Consider the following 24524-nt stretch of genomic DNA (forward strand, 5'->3'; position numbering starts at 1 on the left):
CAGTTCCTGTGAATCTGGGGGTAGAAAGGGGAAGGAAAGTTCTAGAAGAGCACGTAGCAAACAACACAAGGACTGGGGTGAAGGGTCTGCCTGCCATTTCACCGTGTGACCCAGAGCACTTGGCTTCTCTGAGCCTCAGTTTCTTCATTTATGAAATAAGGGGATTGGACGAGGTAATCTCCAAGATCCTATGATGCTAGGAGAAATATTAGAAAACACATAGGAATAAAGGATCTGGTGGAGGTACTGCAACCCTGAGGGGCTCCCAGATTCTCCTATCCCGTACCCCTCACCCCAAGAGCAGGGTTCTCAGATCTTTCTTCTGGGCCCCTTCAAAAGGGGGAAAACAAAAATTATATGAGTCCCAGTTCAAGGACTTTGAATAGATTTCTTTTATAATTGCTCTAAAAGAACTCAAAGGAGAGGGCTGAGACACGGGGAGCTGTTATTTGATAATAATCTAACAAAATTCCATAGGAAAGGGGCCTTATCATACATGAAGTCCATTTCTCAGCCCTCTGAATGCATCGATCATATTTTGAAGGATTTCCAGAGTGATCTTCTGGGATAACCTTTGTATGGCTGCTTTTATCTATGGGCGTGTGTGTGTATTTTTAAATTTTGTATAATGGTTGGAGGTTGGGAAAGGATACTACAAATACACTTTTTAATACAAACTCGGTAATGTCTCCGGAGTTGTTTCTCATCACAGAGCGTATATATGCAGATTTGCGGTTCTGCCGGCATCTCCGGGTTTGCACAGGGCCCACCCTAACTCTGTGCAGTGGTCTACAGGGAGCAAGGGCACGTTCCGTCCGCCGCCTGTGCTCTTTCACGTAGAGTGTTCTAGGTCAATGTCAGCCGGCGGTTACATCACCCTGTACTTACCCTGCTCTGGTTTTCCCCCCTCACCACAGAGCCAAAAAAAAAAAAAAGAGGAAATTCAACCTTTCTCAGCAGGGTTGTGAGAGAAACGATTTATTACCAAATAAATGACTTGGTTTTGTGTTATTTATCCCTTGCGGGGGGAGGGGGAGGGGGGGAGGGGGAGCAGAGGGGGAGGGGGGAGGGGGAGCGGGGGGGGGGGACGGGGGCGTAAAGAAGACCCTCTGCAGCTTGATTTGCTGATAGAGTGCCTGAAAATCATTTTACATGTGGGGAGAGAGAATTATAGGGGCCGTGCTGCCTCACTGGAGAAAACCTGGGAATACTGAATGGCGTAAAGGAAACCCACCAGCACCCAGAGTTCCACCACCCAGACATGGCCTCCGGGTTGGCACTGCGGTGTATGGATTTAATTTGTACGCTCCTTTCAAAGCATGCATTTAATGTTGGCGGGCGTCCCCCAAATCGGGACACTGTGCGCACAGTTTCGTAACCTGTTTTACTAGCGGTGTTTTCCACTCCCGCGGAGGGAGGGGCAAGGTCCCCTTCCCCCTCTGCGTTGCCCTCTGCCAAGCCGGTGACACCGACCTCTCGAGCAGGGCACCCGGGGGTGCAAGAGGACCCCGGCGGGGGGCCGGACACTGGTGAGCGCCCGGGGGCGGGGCCGCAGGGGGCGGGGCCCCGGATCGCCCTGCCACACGCAGGTTCCCGGAACTGGCTGCGGGAGGGCCGGGCTGGCGCTCTCCGGCTCGGGCACCGGGGCTTGGGCCCGGCGGCCCCCGGAGTGCCTTCCTGGGCTCCCGGCGCGGGCATGGCACGGAGCCTCTGGAGCTGGCTGGGCGGCTGCCTCCTGGTGTCAGGTGAGGGGTCTGCGGGGAGGGGGCGCCGGGCGATCTCCGGGGCGCGGGCTCGTTCGCGCGCCTCCCCAGGGCCGACTGCCGGCCCAGGCACCCCGACCCACCTTGGCGCCGCGTCCGGCCCCGGGGTGCGCTTGGGAACCGGGAGGCCCGGCGAGGTGCGCTTGGCTACGACGCGCGGCCGCGATGGCCCCAAGGGGAACCCCCGAGTGGACCCCATAGGCTCACTGATCGGGTCTCCAGGACCTCCCATTCAGCCCTCAGCACCCCAGGATCTGAATTCTGCTCCTCAACTCCGCAGCTGTGTGGATTCTGAGCTCTAAATCCTGTGAAACCTCTTCTGGACTCCTCTAAATTGCCTGCCCAGGTTCAGACAACACAATGGACCCGTCCTTCCTTGCTGATGAACTCATCCCTGGCCTTCCAGGGTACCACACTCGCCGGGTTTCCTCCTACCTCTCACGCTGTTTCTACTTGGGGTCCTCAGGCTCTCCCAGATATCTATATAGATCCTGCCGGAGCCCGCTTTTCTTCTTCCCCTACAGTTTCCCTGTGGGGGAGAGCAGGAGAACCCTGGCACTAAATATCAGCTATACACCAGTGGCTCTCAACTGTAAAACTCTGTTGGCACTAGTTGGGTGATGGGCCGGTGGTGGTTTATTATACTCTCCCTACTGTTGTGTATGTTTGACATTTTCTATTTAAAAGTTTAAAAATGATTTGTATCTCTAGCTCAGATCTGCCCTCTGGGCTCCAGGCTCATTCTTCCAGCTGTCTCTGACATTCCTAATTGAATATTCTCCCTCATCTCAGATCCCATGCAAATTCTGAAATGGAACTCTTGATTTCCCTGCCCCCAGCCCCGATCAGGGCATCAGATGCTTAAGCCAGGAATGGATATTAACTTCTGCTTCTCCACACCCAGATATTGGGAAATCTAGAGCTTATACCTCTGGAAATAGAGCTAAAATCCACTTACCCAGCCCCTCACACCTTTCTACCACCACCCAAATGCACGTCTCCCTCATCCATCCCCACTTCCCTCTTGCTCTCTGCCCCACCACCCCTCCCAGCAATTTCTTCCCGTGGCTCTTCAAATAAAACCCAACCTCCTCAGCACAGTTACCATGTGTCTGCCTCTCACCCACATGCCCATTTAAAGACCTAGAGCGTTAGGGGAGACCTGAGTGTAGTGTATGGTCATTTGTTTGGGCATCCCCTTTGAGGAAAAAAGTTGCAAACGTTTTCCCTTTATTTTCACAGCATTAGGAATGGTGCCACCTCCTGAAAACGTCAGAATGAATTCAGTTAATTTCAGGAACATTCTACAGTGGGAGTCACCTGCTTTTCCCAAAGGAGATCTGACTTTCACAGCTCAGTTCCAAAGGTGCGTGTAGGCAAGGAAGAACAATTCCTCTACCCTCCGGGTCCTTCTGGCTGGTCTAAGAAATAAATTGACATCAGACAGAGTAACAGGAGAAAATCAAACAAAGTTTAATAATATGTATACATTGGAGAAACCTAAGAAAACTCAGTAACTCACCAAAAAGGCTGAGGCTGCCACCTTAAATACCATCTTCTGATAAAGACAAAGGAGGGTGTTGCGGGTAGGAGTTTGGGACTTCGAAGGGGAGGAAGGCAAGGGGAGGAAGGCAATTCACGTAGGGGTGAAAAAGTAAATGTTTGATAAATAAATGTTTGCTGGGCCATCTCCAGACCACGTGACCTGAGAGAGAGAACTTTGATAAGAATGGGCTTATGGGCCTCCCAGTTTATTATACCCAGAGTTATCTATGGTGATGGCCTGTCCTGGGGACAGGCCTTCTCTCTTGAATTCATTTAAGCAGTTAGGGGGAAGGTCAAAGTTTCCTTCAGAATCTTTTGTCCTCAAAAATAATTAAGCCAAAGAGACGCATTTTGGGCTGGCCAATTCTGATCTCCTGTATGGGTCTGAGGCACTTAGCAGGAAGGTAGCAGAGGATCATGGCCCTGGGCTGGGCCACAGGAGAGAGGCTGACTGCTGTCACTCACGTGACCACAACAGCTCATGGGGAGCCTCCGTCCTGGGTTTTTTCTTTCTGTCCAGGAAATTCTTGTGAAAGCTCTGTTCTCTGGAAACAGACAAGTAAAATCCTTTTTATTTTTTCTTGGTGTGATGAGTCATGGTTCAGTGATCACAGGGCCACTGGTACATGCAGTTCATCATGTGGGCGTGGATGTTATCAGCTGCAGTGGTAGCCTACTGCAATGTGATCATATCATGTTTGTCACAATAGATGTTTTTTAAGAGAAAAATGCCACTGATAACATCTCCAGTTATTCGAGTAATATTGCTAGAAATCAACAATGTTTAGTTGGAAGCTATGCAAGAAAATTGAGGTATGCAAAGCAGTGAGGAAGACCCTTGCTGTCTTACCACCCACTCCCTCCAATAGATTGTGACTGCATGCTCCAGGGCTGTGGGGTGCAGATAATTTGCATAGTGCGTTCTCAGTGACTTCATGGCTACGTCCTGAAATTGAAAGTAAGGCTGCTACTGGCTGTTAAAAGCTCTGTTCTCTGAAAACAGCAGAGGCTCATGAAGGGTGAGTGTCACCCAAGACGGCTGGCTCAGTGGGTGCTTCATCCCCCTGCCCTGCCTCTCAGTTTTTCCCTGTGCCAGCCCTCCTTTGGCAGCCTGCTGTCATACAGCACAGGCTGGACTTCAGGAGACCCACCTTTGTGCCGGGTGCCAACAGCTGCAGGAGGCCAAAGGCTGATGAGCCAACACACCTGCTTCCAATGTGACTCAGAAACATACAAAGATGGACAACTCCTTCAGTGGGGCGGGACCAAATGTGAGTCCAAGATCCCATTAATCCCATACTCCTTCTCATCCAGCTTTCATTTTACAAACATATCCAAGGCCTGCTAAGTGGGAGAAGAAGTAGAAGGATGAATAAGATGGTCCTTGTTTACATTTTTTTTAACTTTTTAGTTCAAAGTAATTCCAAGCTAACAGAACATTTCAAAATTTCAAGTATAGTACAAAGAACTTCCAAACAGCCCACATCCAGATTCACCAGTTTTTCAAGTTCGCCGTATTTTCTCTCTCCATCTCTCGCATACATAATGCCTTTGCCCCTTAATATTTCCTTGTGTATTTCATAAGAGCAAGGATAATCTTTTGCATTCCCTCAGTACAGCTATCAAGATTCGCAGCTTTAACATTGATAAAATACTTTCATCTAACCTATGGTCCACAGTCCAGTTTTGTCAGTTTTCCCAAGGACTTAAGCAGAGTCATTCTGCGACTTATTTTTTTCCTGCGGTAGATTTTCCAGCACTGATTGGTTTTATCATGTCATCTCTGTGTTTTCTCCACTCAATCTTGATAGCTCTAGAGATTTCACTGTGAAAAATTAACTTCCCTCTCCGTCTGCCTCGCTCCCCATCATTTATTTCTCGGTTGTTCTGTGTTTTGCTTCTTGGCCTTTGGAGTAGGGGTGTTCGTCTTTTAGATGAGAGTTCCAGTGACTCCCCCATAACTGAGAGTCAATGGCTGGGTTCCAGTCTCCTCAGCATGGAAGTGCACACCAAGCATGCCTGTGCTGAGTGTGTCCTTGGGGAAGAAATTTGGTGCTGAAATATCTGACTGCTTTTCTATGGCTCTGTAAAAGGTTTGTTTAGAATTTAGCCTGAGCGGTTGCATAGCACAAACTCTGTTATATGTGTGCGTTGGGTAGGGATGGCCAGAGGAGGGGCACTTGAGAGGATGTATTAGTGACTTTAACATGGAACTGTCTGAAACAATTAGGTAAACGTGGGGAATGGGTCATATTACCTATTTACTGGGAAGAAAAATATTTTAAAATATCATAAAAACAACCTAGTGAAAGAGAAGTTGTTGCAAAACAACTTTTGAAATACTCTGTGCTCCAGCCAAGTGATGCGTTGGTTTAAATGAAGGAAATGACCCTATGTGAGACAGCCCCCTTAATGAAACGACCCCTGGATTTTCCAAATGATGGGATGTGAGGCAGCCATGAAGAGATGATTGATGGAGAAATGTTTGTGGTATATTAAGTGAAAAAGAGGCAGATTGTAAAATAGTATGAACCTAATTATCGCTACCTAATAGGAGCACAACGGGGTGTGGTATGGTGCCTGAGACCGTGGGCTCTAAAGTCAAACTTGAGTTCCATTGGGCAAGTTTCTTAGTCCCTCCATGTCTGTGCCTCAACTGTAAAATAGGAGTGATTTCAGTTCTGCCCACCTGGGGTTGTGAAAATTCAATGAGATCATACTGATAAGACACTTAGCGCCCTGCCTGATGCCTTAAGTGCTTGACCAGTGTTGGCTGTTATTATTTTTATCAGCATCACCATCATTGTCATCTCTAAGAGCAGCTAAATTGGCTTTGGCACCAAGACCAGAAGGAATACTGAGGAACCAGTCAGAGAAAATCTTAACTTTTTGCAAGACAAGAGCTTGGGTTTCCTTAAGTCTGGTGGAGCTTATTACACCTCCTTAGGCTGTTGTAAGGTTAAGTTACAGCACTTGGTAGGTAATTCCAACCATCCCTTTGCTTCTTCCATTTTATGTTTCTGCCACCCTCCCTTCAATGTTTGGTGTCAGGGCTAGAGATCTGAGATCAACAAATTGTTTTATACTTTTTCCAGAATAATTAAACAGTTGTCACCTACAGGATATTATTTGAAATCATTGTAAGATACTTATTTTGGCTAATCTGTGTATATCGATATTTCACAAACTGTGCCCCACTGCTTTCAGAAATACATAGTCAAGAAAGGAATCTTTCTTGGTCAAATATGTAGAATACTCAACTCCTTTTTGGAGGGGCACCTGTTCATTAGGATGTGAAAGTCTCTGAGAAGTTCTTTCGTAAAGACAGACACCAATTTATGTTTCATCCAGTTTTTACCCAAAATTGTTTGACCACGGGATGGATTATTTTTGAAACTGATACTGAACCTCTTAATCTCAAATTCCTGTGCCCAATGTACAATAAGCCAGGCACTGAGACACCAGTGCTTGGAGATGGAAAAAAGTGTATTCCAACTGGCCTAAACGAGAAGGCAGGAGGACAGGTTCTCTCAAATCTGCCTTAACAAAAGAAGAAATCATGGAGTTTTATAGAGCTAAAGGGCTTGGGAGGAGAAACTTCAAAGAAACAAAGGGGAAATCAGCATTTCTTTCATTCCAGATAAACCCTTGGGCAATCAAATGTAGCCCTTGGGCAATCAGACTTCTGGTCATCACCAGCAGCTGGGAGCTGGTTATCTGCTGATCATAACTTCCTTGGAGGCATTCTTTTTCATCTGCAAAATAAGCTCATAAATCCTTGCGACCCTGAGTCACCCCTCGGATTAAACAAGATTAACTTCCTTTCATCTGTGTCTGTGTTGGGAATAAAGTCAAAGGGTAATCATGTTCTTATTAAATATATACAGTAACCCTCAGGTACCGGCTTCAAACATCTTATGATATCTCAAGGCTCATTGAGGTTTTACGGAGCACAGTTTGGAAAATGCTCATATAATTGATGCATACTATTCATCAAAACTGATTATTAAGTATTTGCTTTATTTTTCTCTCATTATCTTCCATTATCCTTTGCTAGCAGGGGGACTAAAGCCCCGGTCAGCCTCAGAGAGACTGGAGTTAGAACTCTCATGATTCTTTCTGATTTTGTAGTTATAGGAAATTTGAAGATATATGCACAAGTACCACCTTGATGGAATGTGATTTCTCAAGTATTTCCAAATATGGTTACCATACCTTGCGAGTCAGGGCTGAATTTGAGGACGAGCGTTCAGACTGGGTAAACATCACCTTCTGTCCTGTGGATGACAGTAAGCCTCTTTGTTTCCCATTTCATTGTAATGTCATCATCTTGCATGGTTGATTTCCCATTGGTTGGCCCATCGACAAGAAATCTTTGAGTGCTCACAAAGGGGGTGGCCCTGCACAAGAAGCTTAGGGAAGATAATAAAGAGGGCTGTGGCTTTTAAGAACTTCATGGGAGAGACAAGAAAGGATAAGCATAAAGTCAATAAAATAAGTAAATATACGTGTAATAACTTTAACGCCTTGAGGATGAGAATGAGTTGGGGCCAGTGCTGTTAATGAGAAGAACTGAAAAGATTAATGTTGCAAATTTTCTGGGAGCAAGTCAGTTTGGAATTATGACTTAAAGAAATGTGACATGATAGGCAGAAGAATAAAGGTTATTCTAGACAGATGTGGAGACAGGAAGACCAGACGCAGATAGCCAGCTTGTCCGGAATGAAGGATAGAGACATGGATGCAGCTGAGGGCAGATGGATTGAGTCAGGCTGACTGGTAAACATCAAAAAGAGTATTCCCAAGTTAGATCTGGAGGGTCATGGGAACCCACCAGAGGTCATGAGATGAACTCAATTAGAGTATCAGGAATGGAAAACTAATTAAACCACCATATAGCAATTGAGAGAATAAAAGGATAAGGGGTTATAAGAACTCAAGTGCAGCCTTCCAAGGAGTAGATGGAGAGAAGCGTTAGGAGGATTGTTAATGTAGGGAGGGGTCTGTATTCCATTCCCTGCTCTGGACCCCCATGGCTCCCACAAGTTCACCCTCCCTGGTAGGAAATGTGGCTAGGATGCCCTTCTGCCCTTTCCCGATTCTGTCCCAGGCTCAGGCAAAGAACTCTTATTTCTGAAGTCAGAAATTATCAGTTACATTATCTTTCCTAAAGGTATCTTTATATAAACTAAGGCAAAATGAACATTAAAATGTACGAACAGCTTAACAATAAACAAGTTTCCAAAACATAGTATAGGTCTCTGCTCTTATAATTGCTAACTGATTTACCAGGTCCTGACTGGTTCCAAATTTTAGGGCCCATCTGTGGAAGTTCCCTTTAGAAACTGACACACAATAGATAGGCAGCTTGCCCAAAGGTCACACAGGTAATGAGTGGCCGATCAATGAGTCAGACCCAGGCTCCTGCTTCTGCACTCTTAGCAATGACTACCCTACACTGGATATTTGCCTCTTGAAGTTTATGATAGGAATGTCCTTCAAGATGTCATGTGGAACCTATTTATGCTTGCTTTGGGAAAATATCTAATTAAGTTTTCTTATCTGATTTTGAGCTACTAGCAGGTTAGAAACAGGGTAGAATGCCAGAAGCAGGCCCATTAGCAGCCCCAAAAAAGTAACAACAGCCAGAGAAGAATACAGGCTATAACTCAAACAGCCTGCTTATCCAGAGCCATCTATTATTCATTCTACGATTATTTTTGAGCACCTATGTGCCAGGTACATTCTTAGTACTAAAGCTACAGCAGTGAATGAGACAAAATCCATCCCCTCAGGGCATGCATTCTAATAGGAAGACAGATAATAAACAAATAGACACATATTATATGACAGATAGTGACTATGGCTCTCAAGAAAAGAAAGCGAGGTGCTGGAGCAGGAAGTGTTGGGAGCTGCTCTTTAGATAGGGTGTAAGAGACAATTTCTCTGAGGAGGTGATGTTTGAACCGAGACCCAAACAAAGTGAAAGGGCCAGCCACGTGACTATCTATAAAAGAGCGTTCAGAAGACAACAGCTTCAGAAGACTTTGTTGGAAAAGATATATGGTTAATTATATACGTTAAACACTAAAAATAATAGAAATACCATGTTTAACTTCCAACCCAGCAAAGGAAATAGAGAAAATTCAACCCAAATGAAAGAAAAAAAATGCAGTCTTTACAGGAAAAACAAAATCATGTAGTTGGAATAATTCCAAATATATCAGAAATCACATTGAATATAAATGGACTAAACCTGATTAATAAAGGCAAAGGTTATCAGATTTTCTTTAAGAAATAAAACCCAGCTACCCTCCTTAGCCACATCGATCAACATCATAGCGATGGTATATCAAAGAGCAGAGCACTTCTGTACCAAGTGATCAACACAGTTATGAAAAATAAATGTTGACGTTTCTAAAAATGTGATTTTTGATTGTCATTTTGCTTTGTTCTCTTACTTAGCCGTTATTGGACCTCCTGGAATGCAAGTAGAAGCACTTGCTAATTCTTTACATCTGCGTTTCTTAGCCCCCAAAATTGAGAATGAACCTGAAACATGGACCATGAAGAACATTTATAACTCATGGGCTTATAATGTGCAATATTGGAAAAACGGCTCTGATGAAAAGGTAAGCTCGGCAAATTGTATGCATTTGAGATGTAAGCTCCCTGTTCTTTGCTCAGTGTTGGTCTGAGTCCCTGACAATGGAGAGAGGAGGCCAGGAGGTCATCCAGTCAGGGTCTTGCAAGGTGGCAGCACCTTTCCGTCCAGAGGGTCCAAGGCCTGGTCCTCTGAGCACCGGAAGTTCCCGATCTGAAGGATGACCAGTATCTCTGGCACGCACTTCCCAGACGCCACCAGAAATGCGTAGAGACTTCCAAGGTTGCTAGTGCAGTGACAGCAGGCTTTTTTCTCCCTGAAGGGAAGTTCCAGGAGAAGACAGAGCTGACTCAGCAGTTGGCTGGGGGAACTGGGAGTCTGCATAATCAGATGGTCAGCTGAATGACTACCGTTTCATGTCACGAACCTTGTTCCCCACGCACACCACAGAATGGTCAAGTCCATGGTCAGGGCAGCCCCACCTCTGGATGCTGGATGAACAGGATCACATTTTACTTTCTGACCCCACTTTTCCCCATTGCTCTCCTCCTCTTCACAGGATAGTTCCCTTAAAAACATGGGCTGGGAGTGGAAAGGCCTGGTTGGAATGTGGCCCTTGTCACTGACTCTGGTCATGCTCTTAACCTCAGCTTCCTTATGTCTGCAAAATGAGCAGAATAACCCACTTCATTAATAAAGTGGAGATAATAACCTGCTTCATAGGATTGCTGTGGAATTTAATGACATGAAAAAAATAAATTTGTCCCATTGCCTGAACAACGTATATGGTCGCTATGTGAGGTTCCCTTCCCCTTATGTAGACATCTTAAGGCCATTTTCATTCGTCCTTGGTCAAGCTTTATTCTTATACTTAGTGCTTTGGAGCTGAATGCCATCTCTGGTCCTAAACTGACTTACATGTATGTTATGTAAATTAAGTTACATATATGTTATCTTTTCTACGTTAAATGTTGATTTTATCACCTAATTCTCAAGAGTTTGGGAGGAAAGGGTCCCCTATATGTATTGCCTTAGGAGTGATGTAATTAAATTTATATGTGCATACTGTGTAGCCCAAAAAATCTCAAGTTAATTTTTCCCACCCAAAAAATGCTCCATTAAAAATGATGAGGGCTATCTGCCTTCTTCACAGAATAGATTATTTTGCTTATAGTCAAGACCCCAGGAAATGTGTACCTAGAAAACAATACAGAAAAATGAGTTTCATTGTCACTTATCACATGCAGGTGTCTCTGCTAAGCTCTGGGATGCAAAGATAAGACAGGATTGGCCCTCTGAAGGACATAGCAGCGTGCTTGAAATAAGGATGGGATTCTGTAGTTACCATGCCTGAGTGCCTGTTGCACTGGGCATGAAGCATAAAACCCACTTTATATTTAGCTTCTTGTCTAGAATGCGCCCACAGCACAGATATGTGGTTACCCATTTGTTCACGCTGTTGTATGCAAGCCTTTGATGTGACATGCGGAGAGTGTTGGAAAGGCTGCCGACGCCCCAGTTCCTCCCGCACTGGTGCCGACAGTGTCACCATTTCCAGTTTCTGTGTGTTGTAAACTGAATGTGTATGTCTTCTCTGCAAATTCGTGTGTTGAAACCTAATCCCCAGTGTGATGGTATTAGGAGGTGGGGCCTTTGGGAGGTCATTAGGTTGTCAAAGTGGGGCCCTCATAAATGGGTTAGTGCCCTTGTAAAAGGGACCCCAAAGAGCTCTCTCAGCCCCTCCACCATGTGAGGACGCAAAAGACAGCAGCTCTGAACCAGGAAGCGGTCCTCACCAGGCTCCAAATCTGCCAGTGCCTTGAACTTGGACTTCTCAGCCTCCAGGACTGTGAGGCGTAAATGTTGTTTGTAAGCCACTCAGTCTGTGGTGTTCTGTTACAGCAGCCCGGAGGAATAAGACGATAAGCTTCCCTTTGAGAATGCCCATGTTTCTGAGAGGCGCCGTGTTAGGTCCCTAAACTAAGAGCCTAGAAGACTTTTGGAAATTCTATTTCTTCCTGATGGGAGGAAGTGAGAAGATAAACCCAGAAGTTGCCCAGAAGTGAAAGGCTAGAAAAAGCAATCCAAGGGACGTAAGCAGGTCCCCTCACATCTGTGCTGCCTTCTTCCCTGCCTGCCACTTATGAGCCAGCCTCTGAGTTCAGTCTTTGAAAAAATAGCGTTGTAAGGTTTTCGAGGTATTGGATTTCTAAAAATGAAAGCCAGGACTTTTTGTGTTTATTTCTTTCTTTCGAGGAAGATTGTCCCTGAGCTAACGTCTGTTGCCAATCTTCCTCTTTTTTTTTCTCCCCAAAGCCCCAGTACATAGTTGTATATTCTAGTTGTAGGTCATTCTAGTTCTTCTATGTGGGATGCCGCCTCAGCATGGCTTGATGAGTGGTGTGTAGGTCTGTGCCCAGGATCCGAACCAGCAAACCCTGGGTCACCAAAGGGGAGCGTGCAAACTTAACCATTACACCACCAGGTCGGCCCCTGTTATTATTGTTAATCATTAGAAGCTATACTGTACTTTTTATGTATTCAATTGGTATAATCCAATTCTTGCCCTCAATGAGCTTAGCTTCTCATTGAGAGAAGATGTCAATAAACCCAACCCCAAATGAAAAATAACTAATTACTAAAGTAAAAAAGAGTCTGTGTCCACTTTATATTGAAGTTCCTATTCGTGTAACAAATTTTACATAGGACCCTTCCATAAGGAAATTATAACCACGGTGGAAATACAGGTAATATATAGTCTTTTAATTTCCTTTATTTTGCCTGAAACTATTTTGGTTTCTCAAATTCAGGAATATGTCATCCATTATGATATGTTCGAATTAAACTAGGCTGAGTCAGAGCTGCCTGCACCAGAGACAGGCTGTAGCATGTGCCCTCGAGGTGAGGTGGGGCCTCTTGGGGAGCACAGCCCAGGTGCACCAGCAGAGAAGTGATTCCGAGGAGAACCCAGCAGCCAGAGTCAGAAACATGATTTGACTTAGAAAGAAAACCATCTTGAGTCTTCCTGGTGTATTAGTTTGTTAGGGCTGCCGTAACAAAGCACCGCAAACTGGGCAGCTCAAACAACAGAAATGTATTATCTCAAGGTTCTGGAGGCTGGAAGTCTGAGATCAGGGTGTCAGCAGGGTGATTCCTTCTGAGGACTGTGAAGAAGGACCTGTTCCATGCCGCTCCCTGAGGTTCTGGTGGTTTCCTGGTAATCTTTGGTCCCTTAGGTAGTAGAAGCGTCACCCCGATCTCTGCCTTCATCCTCAGATGGCGTTCTCCCTGTGTGTGTCAGTGTCCAGATTTCCTCTTCTTATAAGGACACCAGTCATGTTGGATTAGGGTCTGCCCTAATGACCTCATTTTAACTTGATTGTCTCTATAAAGACCCTATATCCAACTATGTCACTTTCTAAGGTACTAGGAGTTAGGACTTCAGCATATGAATTTCGGGCAGACACAGTTCAACCCATACAACTGGTTTATCTTTTAAAAAAGGGAGGTGGGATGGTTTGCATGTCATTTAAACTAGAGAATTCAGGGTATGAGAGGGTTTATCAGGATCACGGTCAGTCCTTGCCCCATCCCTGAGAATGGTATCAGGGTCCCCCGAAATGAACTGGGAGGAGCACCTGCTTCCTTCATCTTCCTATTTTGAGCCTGAAGTAAATATTATAACTATTAAATTGGGGCGGGGGGAGATGGTGTCCCTTCACTCTGAGCCTTGTTCTTATTTTTGTCTTTGTTACTAGTATCCGATTACTTGTCAATATGACTTTGAAGTTCTCAGAAATCTTGAGCCGTGGACAACTTACTGTATTCAAGTTCGAGGGTTTCTTCCTGAGCGGAACAAAACCGGGGAATGGAGTGAGCCTGTCTGTGAGCAAACAACTATTGACGGTGAGTCTTGAGATGCACCCCCGGTGATTCTGCCCCCTCTGGGCTTTTTAAACAGCTGTATGGACTCCCAATGGGTGTTCGAGTTGGAAGCCTCCTTAGACATCGTATCCAGCTCAAACTCCAACCTGGTTCAGCCCTGGTTGAAGGACTCCATGCTGGGAAGGAGACCACCACCTTCTGAGCCAGTTTCTTCGCTCTTAGTCCCAAGGGATTGGTGGACACAGCTTCTGTCCACGGTGCTGAAGTCTCCCTCGGTGCGCCCACCTCCACTGCACTCATTCTGTCCTCTCAGGCTCCCCAAAGCAAGTCTCGTCAGTCCTCCTAAGACCACCCAGCAAGGTCGAGCCCTGTCACACCCCTCAGAAGCCTTTCCTTCCCAGGCTGCACGCCTCCAATTCCTTCATACACATGATGGGGAGAGTTTGGAAACTCTATCACTATCCTCAGCAAGCACTGCTTGTCTCAGGGTCCCTCGTAAAATACGGTGCCAGGACCTGAACAGAGTCCCTCACATGTGACGTGGAGCTCAGTGTCTAGCAGAGTGCCTCCACACTTGGTGTTTCTTAAAAAAAGACAAAGTGAAAGAAAAAGAGAAGGAGGAAAAGAGAGAGAGGGAAGGGTACCAGTTGCCCTAGACACTGAGATGATTTACATACAGACGCATTGCAGTTGCATACAAGGTGATAAAAACTTGTGGCCTAGATGTCTGCGTGCAAATGACAGGACTTTTTATTATTTTTATTTTTTGTTTAATTTTTTTTATTTAATTTTTTTGTTGAGGTAACATCGGTTTATATCACTATTTACGTTTCAGGTGTATATCATTATATTCCAACTTCTATATAGACTACATCATGTTCACTACCAAAAGTCTAGTTGCCATCTGTCACCATACACATGTGCCCCTTTACCCCTGCCCACTTCCCCTCTGGTAACCACCAATCTATTCTCTGTGTCTGTGTGTTGCTTGTTGTTGTTGTTCTTATCTTCTACATCTGAGTGAAATCATGTGGTACTTGCCTTTATCCATCTGACTCACTTTGCTTATCGTAAAACCCTCAAGGTCCATCCATGTTATCACAAACGGCAAGATTTCATCTTTTTTGTGGCTGAGTAGTATTCCGTTGTGTGTATATATATATATATATATATATATATATATACACATACCACGTCTGCTTTATCCAATCATCTGTTGATGGGCACTTAGGTTGTTTCCAAGTCTTGGCTGTTGTGAATAATGCTGCAGTGCACATAGGGGTACATCTATCTTTTCAAATTAGTGTTTTTGTCTTCTTTAATAGCCATTCTGACGGGCTCACGTGAGGTGATATCTCATTGTGGTTTTGATTTGCATTCCCCTGGTAATCAGTGATGTTGAACATCTTTTCATGCGCCTCGTGGCCACAGGCCTTTTTATTGTTTAAAGATGTTATCGTGAGGCTCAGCCAGCTCAGACCACAGAAGGATGAATCCTTGCGGGCCCACTCCTGGCCATTTTCAGGCCCTCCTGGGAGCAAGGCACTGATCCGGGGTTACAAAAATACAAAGGAGATTAAGAAAGAATTCCCTCCAGAAAGAGCACAGAGCTTTTCTTCTTCTGCGTCACTGTGCATTTCTGAGAAAATTGCGATGCCGCCTTGATTCTTCATTGCAGCTGATCACGTTCTTCTTGAATGTTGGTTTTTGTCATTGAACGTATTTCTCACCCAGTTTTGCTTGGTCTCGTCTACTGACTTGCAAGGAAGAGCTTCAGGATCCTCACCAGTTGCCATTTAAACTGTTGCTGTGTTCTAGGACACACCTTCCTCCAGACTGCCTAGCTTCTTGCTTTTTGGTCACCAATCCATGTGAACATAGTGGATATAGGCTACTTGGTTTTGTGGTCCACAAAGTCATTGTGAAAGACTTTGACAAATATCAGCTGAAATCAATACCCAGTGCCAAGTGCAGCGTTGCCCCAACTGTGTTCCCTGAGTGTTTATGGAAATGTCTCAAGGGAAGAGCCCTGTAGTCAGGTGTGCTTGGAAATGGTGGCGCACCGTATTTCCCTCTCAAAAAGTGGCCCTGTATGTTAGCATTTTTAGCCTATTTGATCTTTCAACACCTTTTTTGAGAATTAGCATTCCAAGAAATGCAGCTCGGGAAAAACCAGCCCATAATATGCCATAATTTACCAACAAGTAACCGTATCCAAAAAAGGAAAGGCAGCCACTTTGAGCTAGTTTCTGCTTGGTGCCCTAATGTTATTATTTTTAGTTATCATTCTTACTTTTTTTTATAGGTCTATAATTAGCCACTTAGTTATCCATTCTGGAATATTTGTATTTTTTCTGGAGATCAGCATCAGTAAACATCAAGCTTCCTGGCCTGTAGTTTCCTGAGTCTTGTTTTATTTTATTTTTTTTCCCTTCTTTTGTAAATGCACAAATTATTTGCCAGAATTCAGCCTTCTTTCACCTCTCTCAGGTGTGTGGTCTTTCCAGGGCCATCCAGAGCTGTTCTGCAATTGTATTAGCTTCCTTCAGACTGCAGAGCCCCATTGAGGATGAGAGTCTTTCCATCTCTAGGGAATTCTCTGTCGCTCTCCTCCCTTTTTTCTGCGGCCTCAGCTCAGGGCCTTGCCTCCACAGGCCCCAGTTCAGTGGCTGAGTGGCCTGCCTGTGTTAGTCCTTCCGTGCTCTGAGCTGGCTGAGCCTGTCAACAGTGCCTTTAAATAACAAGAAAGCCTACTTCTTCTGTGCCTCCAGTTATTTTCTGGGCCATAGGTTGTTTTCACAGACTCTCTTGATGTTTTTCCTCATTTTGGTCCTCTTTTGAGTCATTTGTATTTGAATCAGAATTCCATATCTTGGGAACCCCCCATTCTGCTTGCATCACTAGAATCTCCGATCTTGGAGTCATCCCTCTTTCCTCTAAGCATCTTCCTTCTGCCTTCCCAGGGCCTTGAGTACGTGTCCTGATCACCTGGTGCCCCTGCCCTCGCCGCTGTGAACTGCAACAGAACGTGTGAGGTGGGGCAAGTCCTGAACTGCCCCATGCCTCAGCCACCTTGTCTGCAAAATGGGGGAATAAAATGGTGCCACCACCCATGGGGGTTGGGAGGACTCAGAACAGAGACCAACAGAGTGAGCCCTTAAAACATGTTACATATTTTTACTGTTATTATTAATGACATTATTAAAATCACATTGTTAAATATTCCCAAACATTTATGTCATGAAACACGGCATGAGGTGTACAATTTGACCAAAAAGAAAAATATTTCGAATACTGGCTGTAAATGATCATCCATTAACTGACAAAATCCACACATTTTATAAAAGGAAAGGAAAAGTCTAACCCATTGAAAACCTGCTTCTGTCAAACATCATTTTAGGTTTGTTTAAACATAGTTGTCTCATTTAAGCCTCACAACACGTTTTCAATGAGAGCATTGTAAGGATCTCCTTCCCTTTTACAGACTGGAAAATGAAGGTTCAGAGAGGTGAAGTAACTTGCCCAACGTTGCTCAGCTAGTAAATGACGGGGATGAAATGGAACACAGGCCCATCTAAGCCCAGGTTGTCTTTCCTGTAATTTACTACCTACAGATGTATTCCGTAGGTAAACAAAGGCTTGATTTCCCTGAGGATAAAACAGAGAAAGATTGTCTGCCAGACAACGTGGTCAGATGGAACTGAAACAAGTTAGAGAGTTTTACCCAGAGGGTATTGGTTGATAGATTCTCCCACAATTCACAGCCTGTGTAAAGCAGTGTCCTCTCTCCTTCCTCGGGGTGAGCCACAAAAGTGTCCTTTGAATTTTGTCACCATCAACCAAGTGTGCCTGAGGAATGTCCTTGTCTAAGATGCTAAGACGTCCTGGCTGGAGACACAAGGACACCCAGATGTTGCCTTCCAGGGGGTCATCACAATGTCATCCACAGTGCCAGGGTGGGGCCCAGCAATCAGTGTTTAATCAGCATTCAATGAGAGATTCTGATCGTGACACTGAGAGAGCTCCTGAAATACTCAATGGAACCACAGATGGATGAGTGGGATCCCGGAACGTCCTTCCGAGCTGGGAAGTCAGATCCCCATCTGACCTCCTGTTATTAGCTGGGATACAGCCTGGGGGCCACTCCCCACAGCTCACTTGCCACATGACCCTGATTCACCAAGAAAACACGTCTGAGTCGAACGTGACTCAAGTGTGGGTTAGGCAACACCTCCCCTTGATTCTAGTGTCCACACAAACGACCAAGAGCCATTCTGTACATAAGAGAGAGAAGGTGAGTTTTGCTTGAGCCGGGGTGAGGATTATAACCCTGGAAGGCCGTCTCCACAAAGGGAGAAAGTGTTCTGGAGAAGCGTGGTTCCCAGTACAGTCTCAGACCTTTTGAGAACAAAGAAGAGACATTAAACATGCCCAGGATACATAATCATCAAGCTTTCTAAGAGATATGCATTTGCAAATTAGCAGATCAATGTGACCCTGATGTCCAGGAAAGGGAACTTATCTTCAGGAGTACTGATGCAGGCTTACGGATCCTGGCCTCCTAGAAGGGGAAGGATGCCCTCTTATCTTAGAAGAGTACATTCTTTTACTTTGAGATAATGTTTAATGCACTCTTTACATTAATGGGTAAAGCAGATGTACCACCTTATATGCGATAGGCCATATGTCAGGCTTCTTTACGTCAAGCCGAATCAGTTTTAAACCAGCATAGCTACCCCCATATACCTCAATATGTGGAAATAAATGAAACGAAAATTCACAGGGGAACTGGGATGAGGAGTTGCTCTGAACTCAGCAAGGGGACAAGCTGGAAAGATTTTGAAGTCACTGCTAGCGTGAATTGCAAAACGAGAGGACCAAGGGGGAAAGGGTAGGCTCGCCTAGCCTCTTGCCCCTTAGAAATGACATATCCATTCATCAGCTATTTAGGGAGCATCTGAGCCCCACCCTGTGGTGAGCGCTGCGAGGGCCCAGCAGGTGACGGCCGTTGATGTCACTCCAGGACCATTTGCTGTTCCAGGGTTCTCTGATCTGCTCTCTCTAAGTAGGAATTGACATTTCCCCCCCACATAGTCCCCTTCAAACAACTTGCTCTTACAGGACAGGGTTTGTTCTCTTGGCCTCTTGCAGCACCAAACGCTTTGGGTTTTGATCAGGAGGGTGGGGCTGGTTGCCAGGGGTTGGTCACAGGGAGGTTAGGTGGCCAGAGCAGCTGGGGAAGAGGCCTGGTGCCGAACCAGGGAGTTAGGACTGCCAATGACCAGGGCAATGTTCTGGATGTCAAAGATAAGGACAGACATTAGTTAGAGCACTCAAAACAGATTTTATTCAGTGATGACTGCAGGAGGGGCAAGAGCTGACTGGGCATTTTAAAGGAAGAATGGGGGGGGAAGGGAGCGGAGTCAGGGAAGTGAAAAATTGCAAAAGCGAAGGAGAGGGCTAGTCAGTGTCAGTGCAGTTTGGCCATCTGTGTCCAATGCTAACTGATGTTTGTCAAGTTAGGCTTCTGCCCTCCCACAGAGGCTGGGAGACAGGCCACCCCTTCCTGATGATTCTGTTTTAAAGGAATGGCTTTCAGGTCCTTGAGAAAGAGGCTGCTGGCTTGTAGGAGAAGCATATACGTCCCAAAGGGACAGAGGAAGGATTTACGATCATAAAATTGTTATAGTAAGTGCTCTAAGAAAGGAAGGTCAGATATTAGCAGAACAAATGCTAATTCTTTTGGCAGCCTTGGGTTTTTCCAGGCTGGTGCTGGGCGGTCCCAGCAGTGCGGCCTCAGGCTGGCGTTTGGGCCAGTGTCTAGTGCAGGGGTTTGGATGGGGTCGTCCGTGCCAAGGGCTCTTGCAGTTCTCAGTAGAAGGCGCTGCCGTGCTTGTGTTCAAGTCGGGCTCTGGGACCCAGGGGCATCCTGTTTTCTGCTTTAAGACAAAAGACGTTTATCCAGAACGGGAACACTCATTGCTACCTTGCAAGTAGATAAAGTATATTGGAGTTCTTGCTTATTACTCTTTTTGAGAATATTAGCAGTCATGCCAGTAAGCAAACCAGGAGAGGGATGAAACTGGTTGGAAGTCTCTGGATCCTCGAGCAGCCGCTGTATATCCTCCCACCTTCCCGAGATGAGCATATGGGCCCTGTTCTCAGGGATTGCCATGGGATTGTGATGGTGAAAATAGCGTTAAAGGTCACTGTGACCAGGTCTGTACATGACAAGAGCATAACACAGCCCGTTGTCCTTGCAGAAACACCCTCCTCGTGGATCATCGCTGTCATCCTCGCAGCCTCGGTTTGTGCGGCCTTCCTGCTGCTCCTGGGCTGCATCGCCTTGGTGTGGTGCATTTACGTGAAGACCAAGTACGCCTTCTCCCCGGGGAACGTGCTCCCTCAGCACCTGAAAGAGGTAGGCGGTAGGCTGGAGCCAGAGGTAGATGAGAAAACCCTGACTGGAAGGGCTTTCCTGTACGTCGGGAGTGCCCAAGTCAGCACAGCATCCTTTCCTGGAGAATGGCACACGTGTTGCCTCCTGGTCCATCCCCCGATGCCCATTTCAGGGAAGTCTGTGGTCACAGAACAGCTCTGAAGAAGGAGGCAGAGGTTTGTTCTGGAAGGTCTTCCTGCAACCTGGATGTTCCTTCTCTGACCTTCCCTGCCTAACACCCATGGGGTCAGGGAGCAAAGGTGAGATTCCAGGACAGGAAGAGAAAAAGCAGAGCTCAGAGTGGAGAAGGTGAGAAAGAGAAAACCCTGGCAGAGAAAATGGGAGGAGAGCCAGGCACGTTTTCAGTTTGGGTGTATCTGAGAGTGACTGAATGATGGGATGTGTATCCCAGACTTTAGGAAAGCTCTTTTCAAAAGGTTTAGAAAGAAGAAAGGGTCTACCTGGACAGAGACTGTATGATGGAAGAGGCCCTAAAGAAATGAAATTCTGGATATACACTAACGCTTAAAGGTGAAAATATGCATGGGCTGGCCCCATGGCCTAGTGGTTAAGTTCGGCACATTCCACTTCATGAGCCTGGGTTTGGTTCCCAGGCATGGACCTACACCGTTTGTCACTGGCCATGCTGTGGCTGCGACCCACATACAAAATAGAGGAAGATGGGTGTAGATGTTAGCTCAGGGCGAATCTTCCTCAAGCAGAAAGAAGAAGATTGGCAACAGATGTTAGCTCAGGGCAAATCTTCCTCAGCCAAAAGAAAAAGAAAATATGCCAAGCCCAGCCTAAAAAGAACCTATCTTTGGTCTCATTCCCCAGGAAACACACTCTGAGATGGAGATTTGCTTTCAGAAGGCTCAATGGGGAGTACCCTTGGGAATAATACCTCTCAGGGAGTGAGGGCAGCAGGATGGAGGAGAGAGAGGGTTGAGCTGTGGTACAGTCACCACAAAGGGCTCAGCCAGTCCAAGTCTGGAGCCAGGGGAGCATTGGAGAAACCACATTTGCAGCAGGAAGAACAAGGAGGGGGGGGCCCTTTGCACCGGGTGGGTGTTTTGTAAATGAAGAGCCAAGAGGAAGCAAAATTATTCACCTGCTAGTTTTGCTTCTGGCTTCGCCATCAAATAGAGGGGTCAGACAGGAAAAGACAGAGGGGACGAACATGCTGCCAAGCAAACCAAAGCTGGAGACAAGCGTCATCCCATCCAGAGGGGCTATTTGGAGTGAGCGCCCGCCTCCAAGGCTGGAAGACTTTGCAGACTTGACTCTGGAGCCTACCCCTGGAATATCTGAAAACTACAAGGAGTGGGGGTGCTGGAGAAGGCCTGGAGGAGTGAGGACGAGGGAAATGCCAGGGAACTACGCAGCAAATCAGGGTCCTCAGATCACCAGATTCTCCAGTTTGACTCATAATGTAGAGAATTTGTTAACCATGGCCCAGAGAATAATTCTGAGTTTAGGGACATTTGCTGGGGATGCAGACTTAGTTGAAAAAGCAATAGGGAGATTTATCCAATACAGACAGACTGAGCCAGCTCGCCAGTTTCTGTGCGTGCCTCCAGCCAGGAGACCAGCCTGCTGTTTGCTTTCTTGAGATTTAGCACATCTTCCTTTGTTCTTCTCTCCTTTTCCCGTTTTCCAGGAAAAGCAAGGGTAGCTTCCAATCTGTTCTTAGCAATCCACTGGATCTGAGGATTTGGGGAGGTTCTCACCCCTTCCAGCTTCCTCTCTTGCCCAACAGAGATCTGGACATAATTCTTCTTACCCCTCCCCCTCCCTTCCATCTGCTAGTCAAGGCTGAGGCAGGTGGGGGTCAGTAACTGGGGGGGGGGAGGGGGTCCTGCAAGTTCACACTGGTAGGCAGTGCACCCAAGGGCTTGGTTAAGTCACATCAAAGGGCTTGAGTGTGGAGATTACATTAAGAGAGGAGCAGACTGATCGATTACAGGTGCAACTAGGAGTAAATAGTTGGAGGGGAGAAGTTAAAAATGCAAACCTTTAAAGAATGTTTCTCCATCTCAACCTGAAGATTAAGAGTATGGACCTATGAAGATGAAAAATGGGGACCATGAAATCAGATATTCCAGGAAAGATAGATGGGCATCTTCATTGTTCAAACAGTTGGTGAGACAAGAATGATTAGGCTATGGTTCCTGTGCATGGCTAGCCCCGTCTACTGGGACACACAAACTGTGAGGAGTCAGTGTCCATCAAATGTGCTGGATAAAAACATAGCACAAGCTACATATGTTTTCCATTTGCTAGTAGCCACATTATTTTAAAAAGTAAAAAGGAACAGATGAAATTAATATTAACAACATATTTTATGTAACCTAATATATCCAAAATATCATTTCAACATGTAATCAATATTTTTAAAAATTGTTGAAACATTTACATTTTTTGTACAGTCTTCAGAATCCCGTATGTATTTCACACTTAGAGCCCACATTGATTTGGACAAACCACATTTCAAGGGGTCAGTAGCCACATGTGGCTCATGGCTACCCTACTGGACAGTACAGGGCTGAGGGCTGAAACTGAGGGACACACAGGATGCTGGGGAGCACCAACGAGGGCCCCCTGACCTAGCCTGAGGACACAGGAGAGGTTCTGCTTGTTCCAAGACACATTTATCCTGGGCCTGTGACATCCCAGCTTCCTAGAGGAAATGATGCCCAGGCTGTGTCAGCCCCACAGCATCGTGATCGTCCTAAAAATCTCCCTCTGTGTTTACAAGAGGAACTGTCAGAGGGCAACCTGTGATCATTTAGCAAATGAGGTGCAGATTTGTTGTCAAATTTTTTTTAATTGTGTTAAAATATTCATAACATAACATTTACCATCTTAACCATCTTTAAGTATACAGCTCAGCGGTATTAAGTACATTCCCATTGTTGTGCAGCCATCACCACCATCCATGCACAGAGCTCTTCTCGTCTTCTAAGACAGAAACTCTGTACCCACTAAACAATAACTCCCCATTCTCCTCCCTCCAGCCCCTGGCACCACCGTTCTACTTTCTGTCTGTGAATTTGACTACTCTGGGTCCATGATACAAGTGGAATCATACAGTATTTGTCCTTTTGTGTCTGGCTTATTTCACTTAGCATAAGGTTCATCCGTGTTGTAGCACATATCAGGATTTCATGACTTTTTAAAGCTGAGTAATATTCCATTGTATGGACATACCACATTTTGTTTATCCATTCGTCTGTTGATTGACACATGGGCTGCCTCCACCTTTGGCTGTTGTGAACAATGCTGCTCTGAATGTGGGTGTACAATATCTCTTTGAGACCCTGCTTTCAGTTCTTTTGGGCGTTCACCCAGAAGTGGAATTGCTGGGTCATATGGTAATTCTATTTTTAATTTTTTGAGGAACTGTCAGAGTGTCATGGTCACGTGTTTTAAAACAACATTTTCCAGAAAGGAGTTCTGTATAAAATCGTTGTAAGCCCAGAAAAAGAAATGGGAACATTTTTTATTAATTTTCTTTTTTTTTCTCCTACAGTTTTTGGGCCACCCACATCACAACAAGCTTCTGTTCTTCTCTTTCCCACTCTCTGATGAGGATGAAGTTTTTGACAAACTGAGTATCATTACACAAGTCTCTGGAAACGGCAAGCTGAATTCAGGGGATGGCTGCAGCCTCGGGACCCGCTGTGGGCAGGGCTCCTTCGAGCTCGTCTCTGGGGAGGAAACACACTCACCTGGGTACAGCGACCCCCTGTTTCTCACATCTGCCTCGGATGATGATCAGAGCAACAAACAAGGGCCGAGGCCACCTGGGCAAACCCCAACTCTAGAACTCTCAGACGCTGCGACAGCGTCCGAACAGGCAAAGAGCTAGATTTCAAAGGCTCGCTTGGCAAAAATACTCCATCTTGGCACCTTGCTCTTTTAGAAAGGCCTTAATGATTGAAAAAATTACTTGGCCCCTGAGAGTATAATTTTCAGCCCCTGAAGCTTGCTAATATAAAGAACAACTTTTAATTATGAGGAATAAAAACTGAGATGCTGTAAAATCCTGTCAGACCACCGATAGACTGATCCGAAAGACAGTGTCAGCTCAGAAGGGGTCAGCGGACACTGTACGGAGCGTGGGTGTTTGGATTCTCAGGGAAACTCCGACTGGATTTATTTTTCTACCTGTGTATGTCTTATATAGTGCTGGTGCTCTATAGTTTTGTTCTCTATTTAATCTGTATGTATTAACGATAACACGTTTGTATAGTTGTCACATATTGAATGAGGCTCTTGTGTGCCA

The 24524-nt window shown here is 45.6% G+C and overlaps 1 protein-coding gene across 1 annotated transcript; it reads left to right on the forward strand.

The window, feature by feature from the left end:
- The first annotated feature begins 1548 nt into the window (after nt 1–1548).
- On the forward strand, nt 1549–24506 carry LOC124231509 (interleukin-10 receptor subunit beta-like). The gene is made up of 7 exons (XM_046648322.1): nt 1549–1745; nt 3006–3129; nt 7440–7597; nt 9774–9940; nt 13671–13818; nt 20061–20218; nt 23769–24506. Exons 1-7 carry the CDS (start codon nt 1697–1699, stop codon nt 24105–24107), a joined length of 1143 nt encoding a protein of 380 aa, XP_046504278.1. The 5' UTR covers nt 1549–1696; the 3' UTR covers nt 24108–24506.
- The last annotated feature ends 18 nt before the right edge of the window (nt 24507–24524 follow it).

Source organism: Equus quagga, chromosome 21, assembly GCF_021613505.1.
Source record: "Equus quagga isolate Etosha38 chromosome 21, UCLA_HA_Equagga_1.0, whole genome shotgun sequence".
Classification (NCBI taxonomy): domain Eukaryota; kingdom Metazoa; phylum Chordata; class Mammalia; order Perissodactyla; family Equidae; genus Equus; species Equus quagga.

Bases quoted from the DNA above. Each gene is read 5' to 3' on its own strand.
- LOC124231509 (XM_046648322.1), top strand. From the start codon at position 1,697: ATGGCACGGAGCCTCTGGAGCTGGCTGGGCGGCTGCCTCCTGGTGTCA. The intron at 3,130-7,439 runs GTGCGTGTAGGC...CTGATTTTGTAG, and splicing joins TTCACAGCTCAGTTCCAAAG to TTATAGGAAATTTGAAGATA. The intron at 20,219-23,768 runs GTAGGCGGTAGG...TTTCTCCTACAG, and splicing joins TCCCTCAGCACCTGAAAGAG to TTTTTGGGCCACCCACATCA.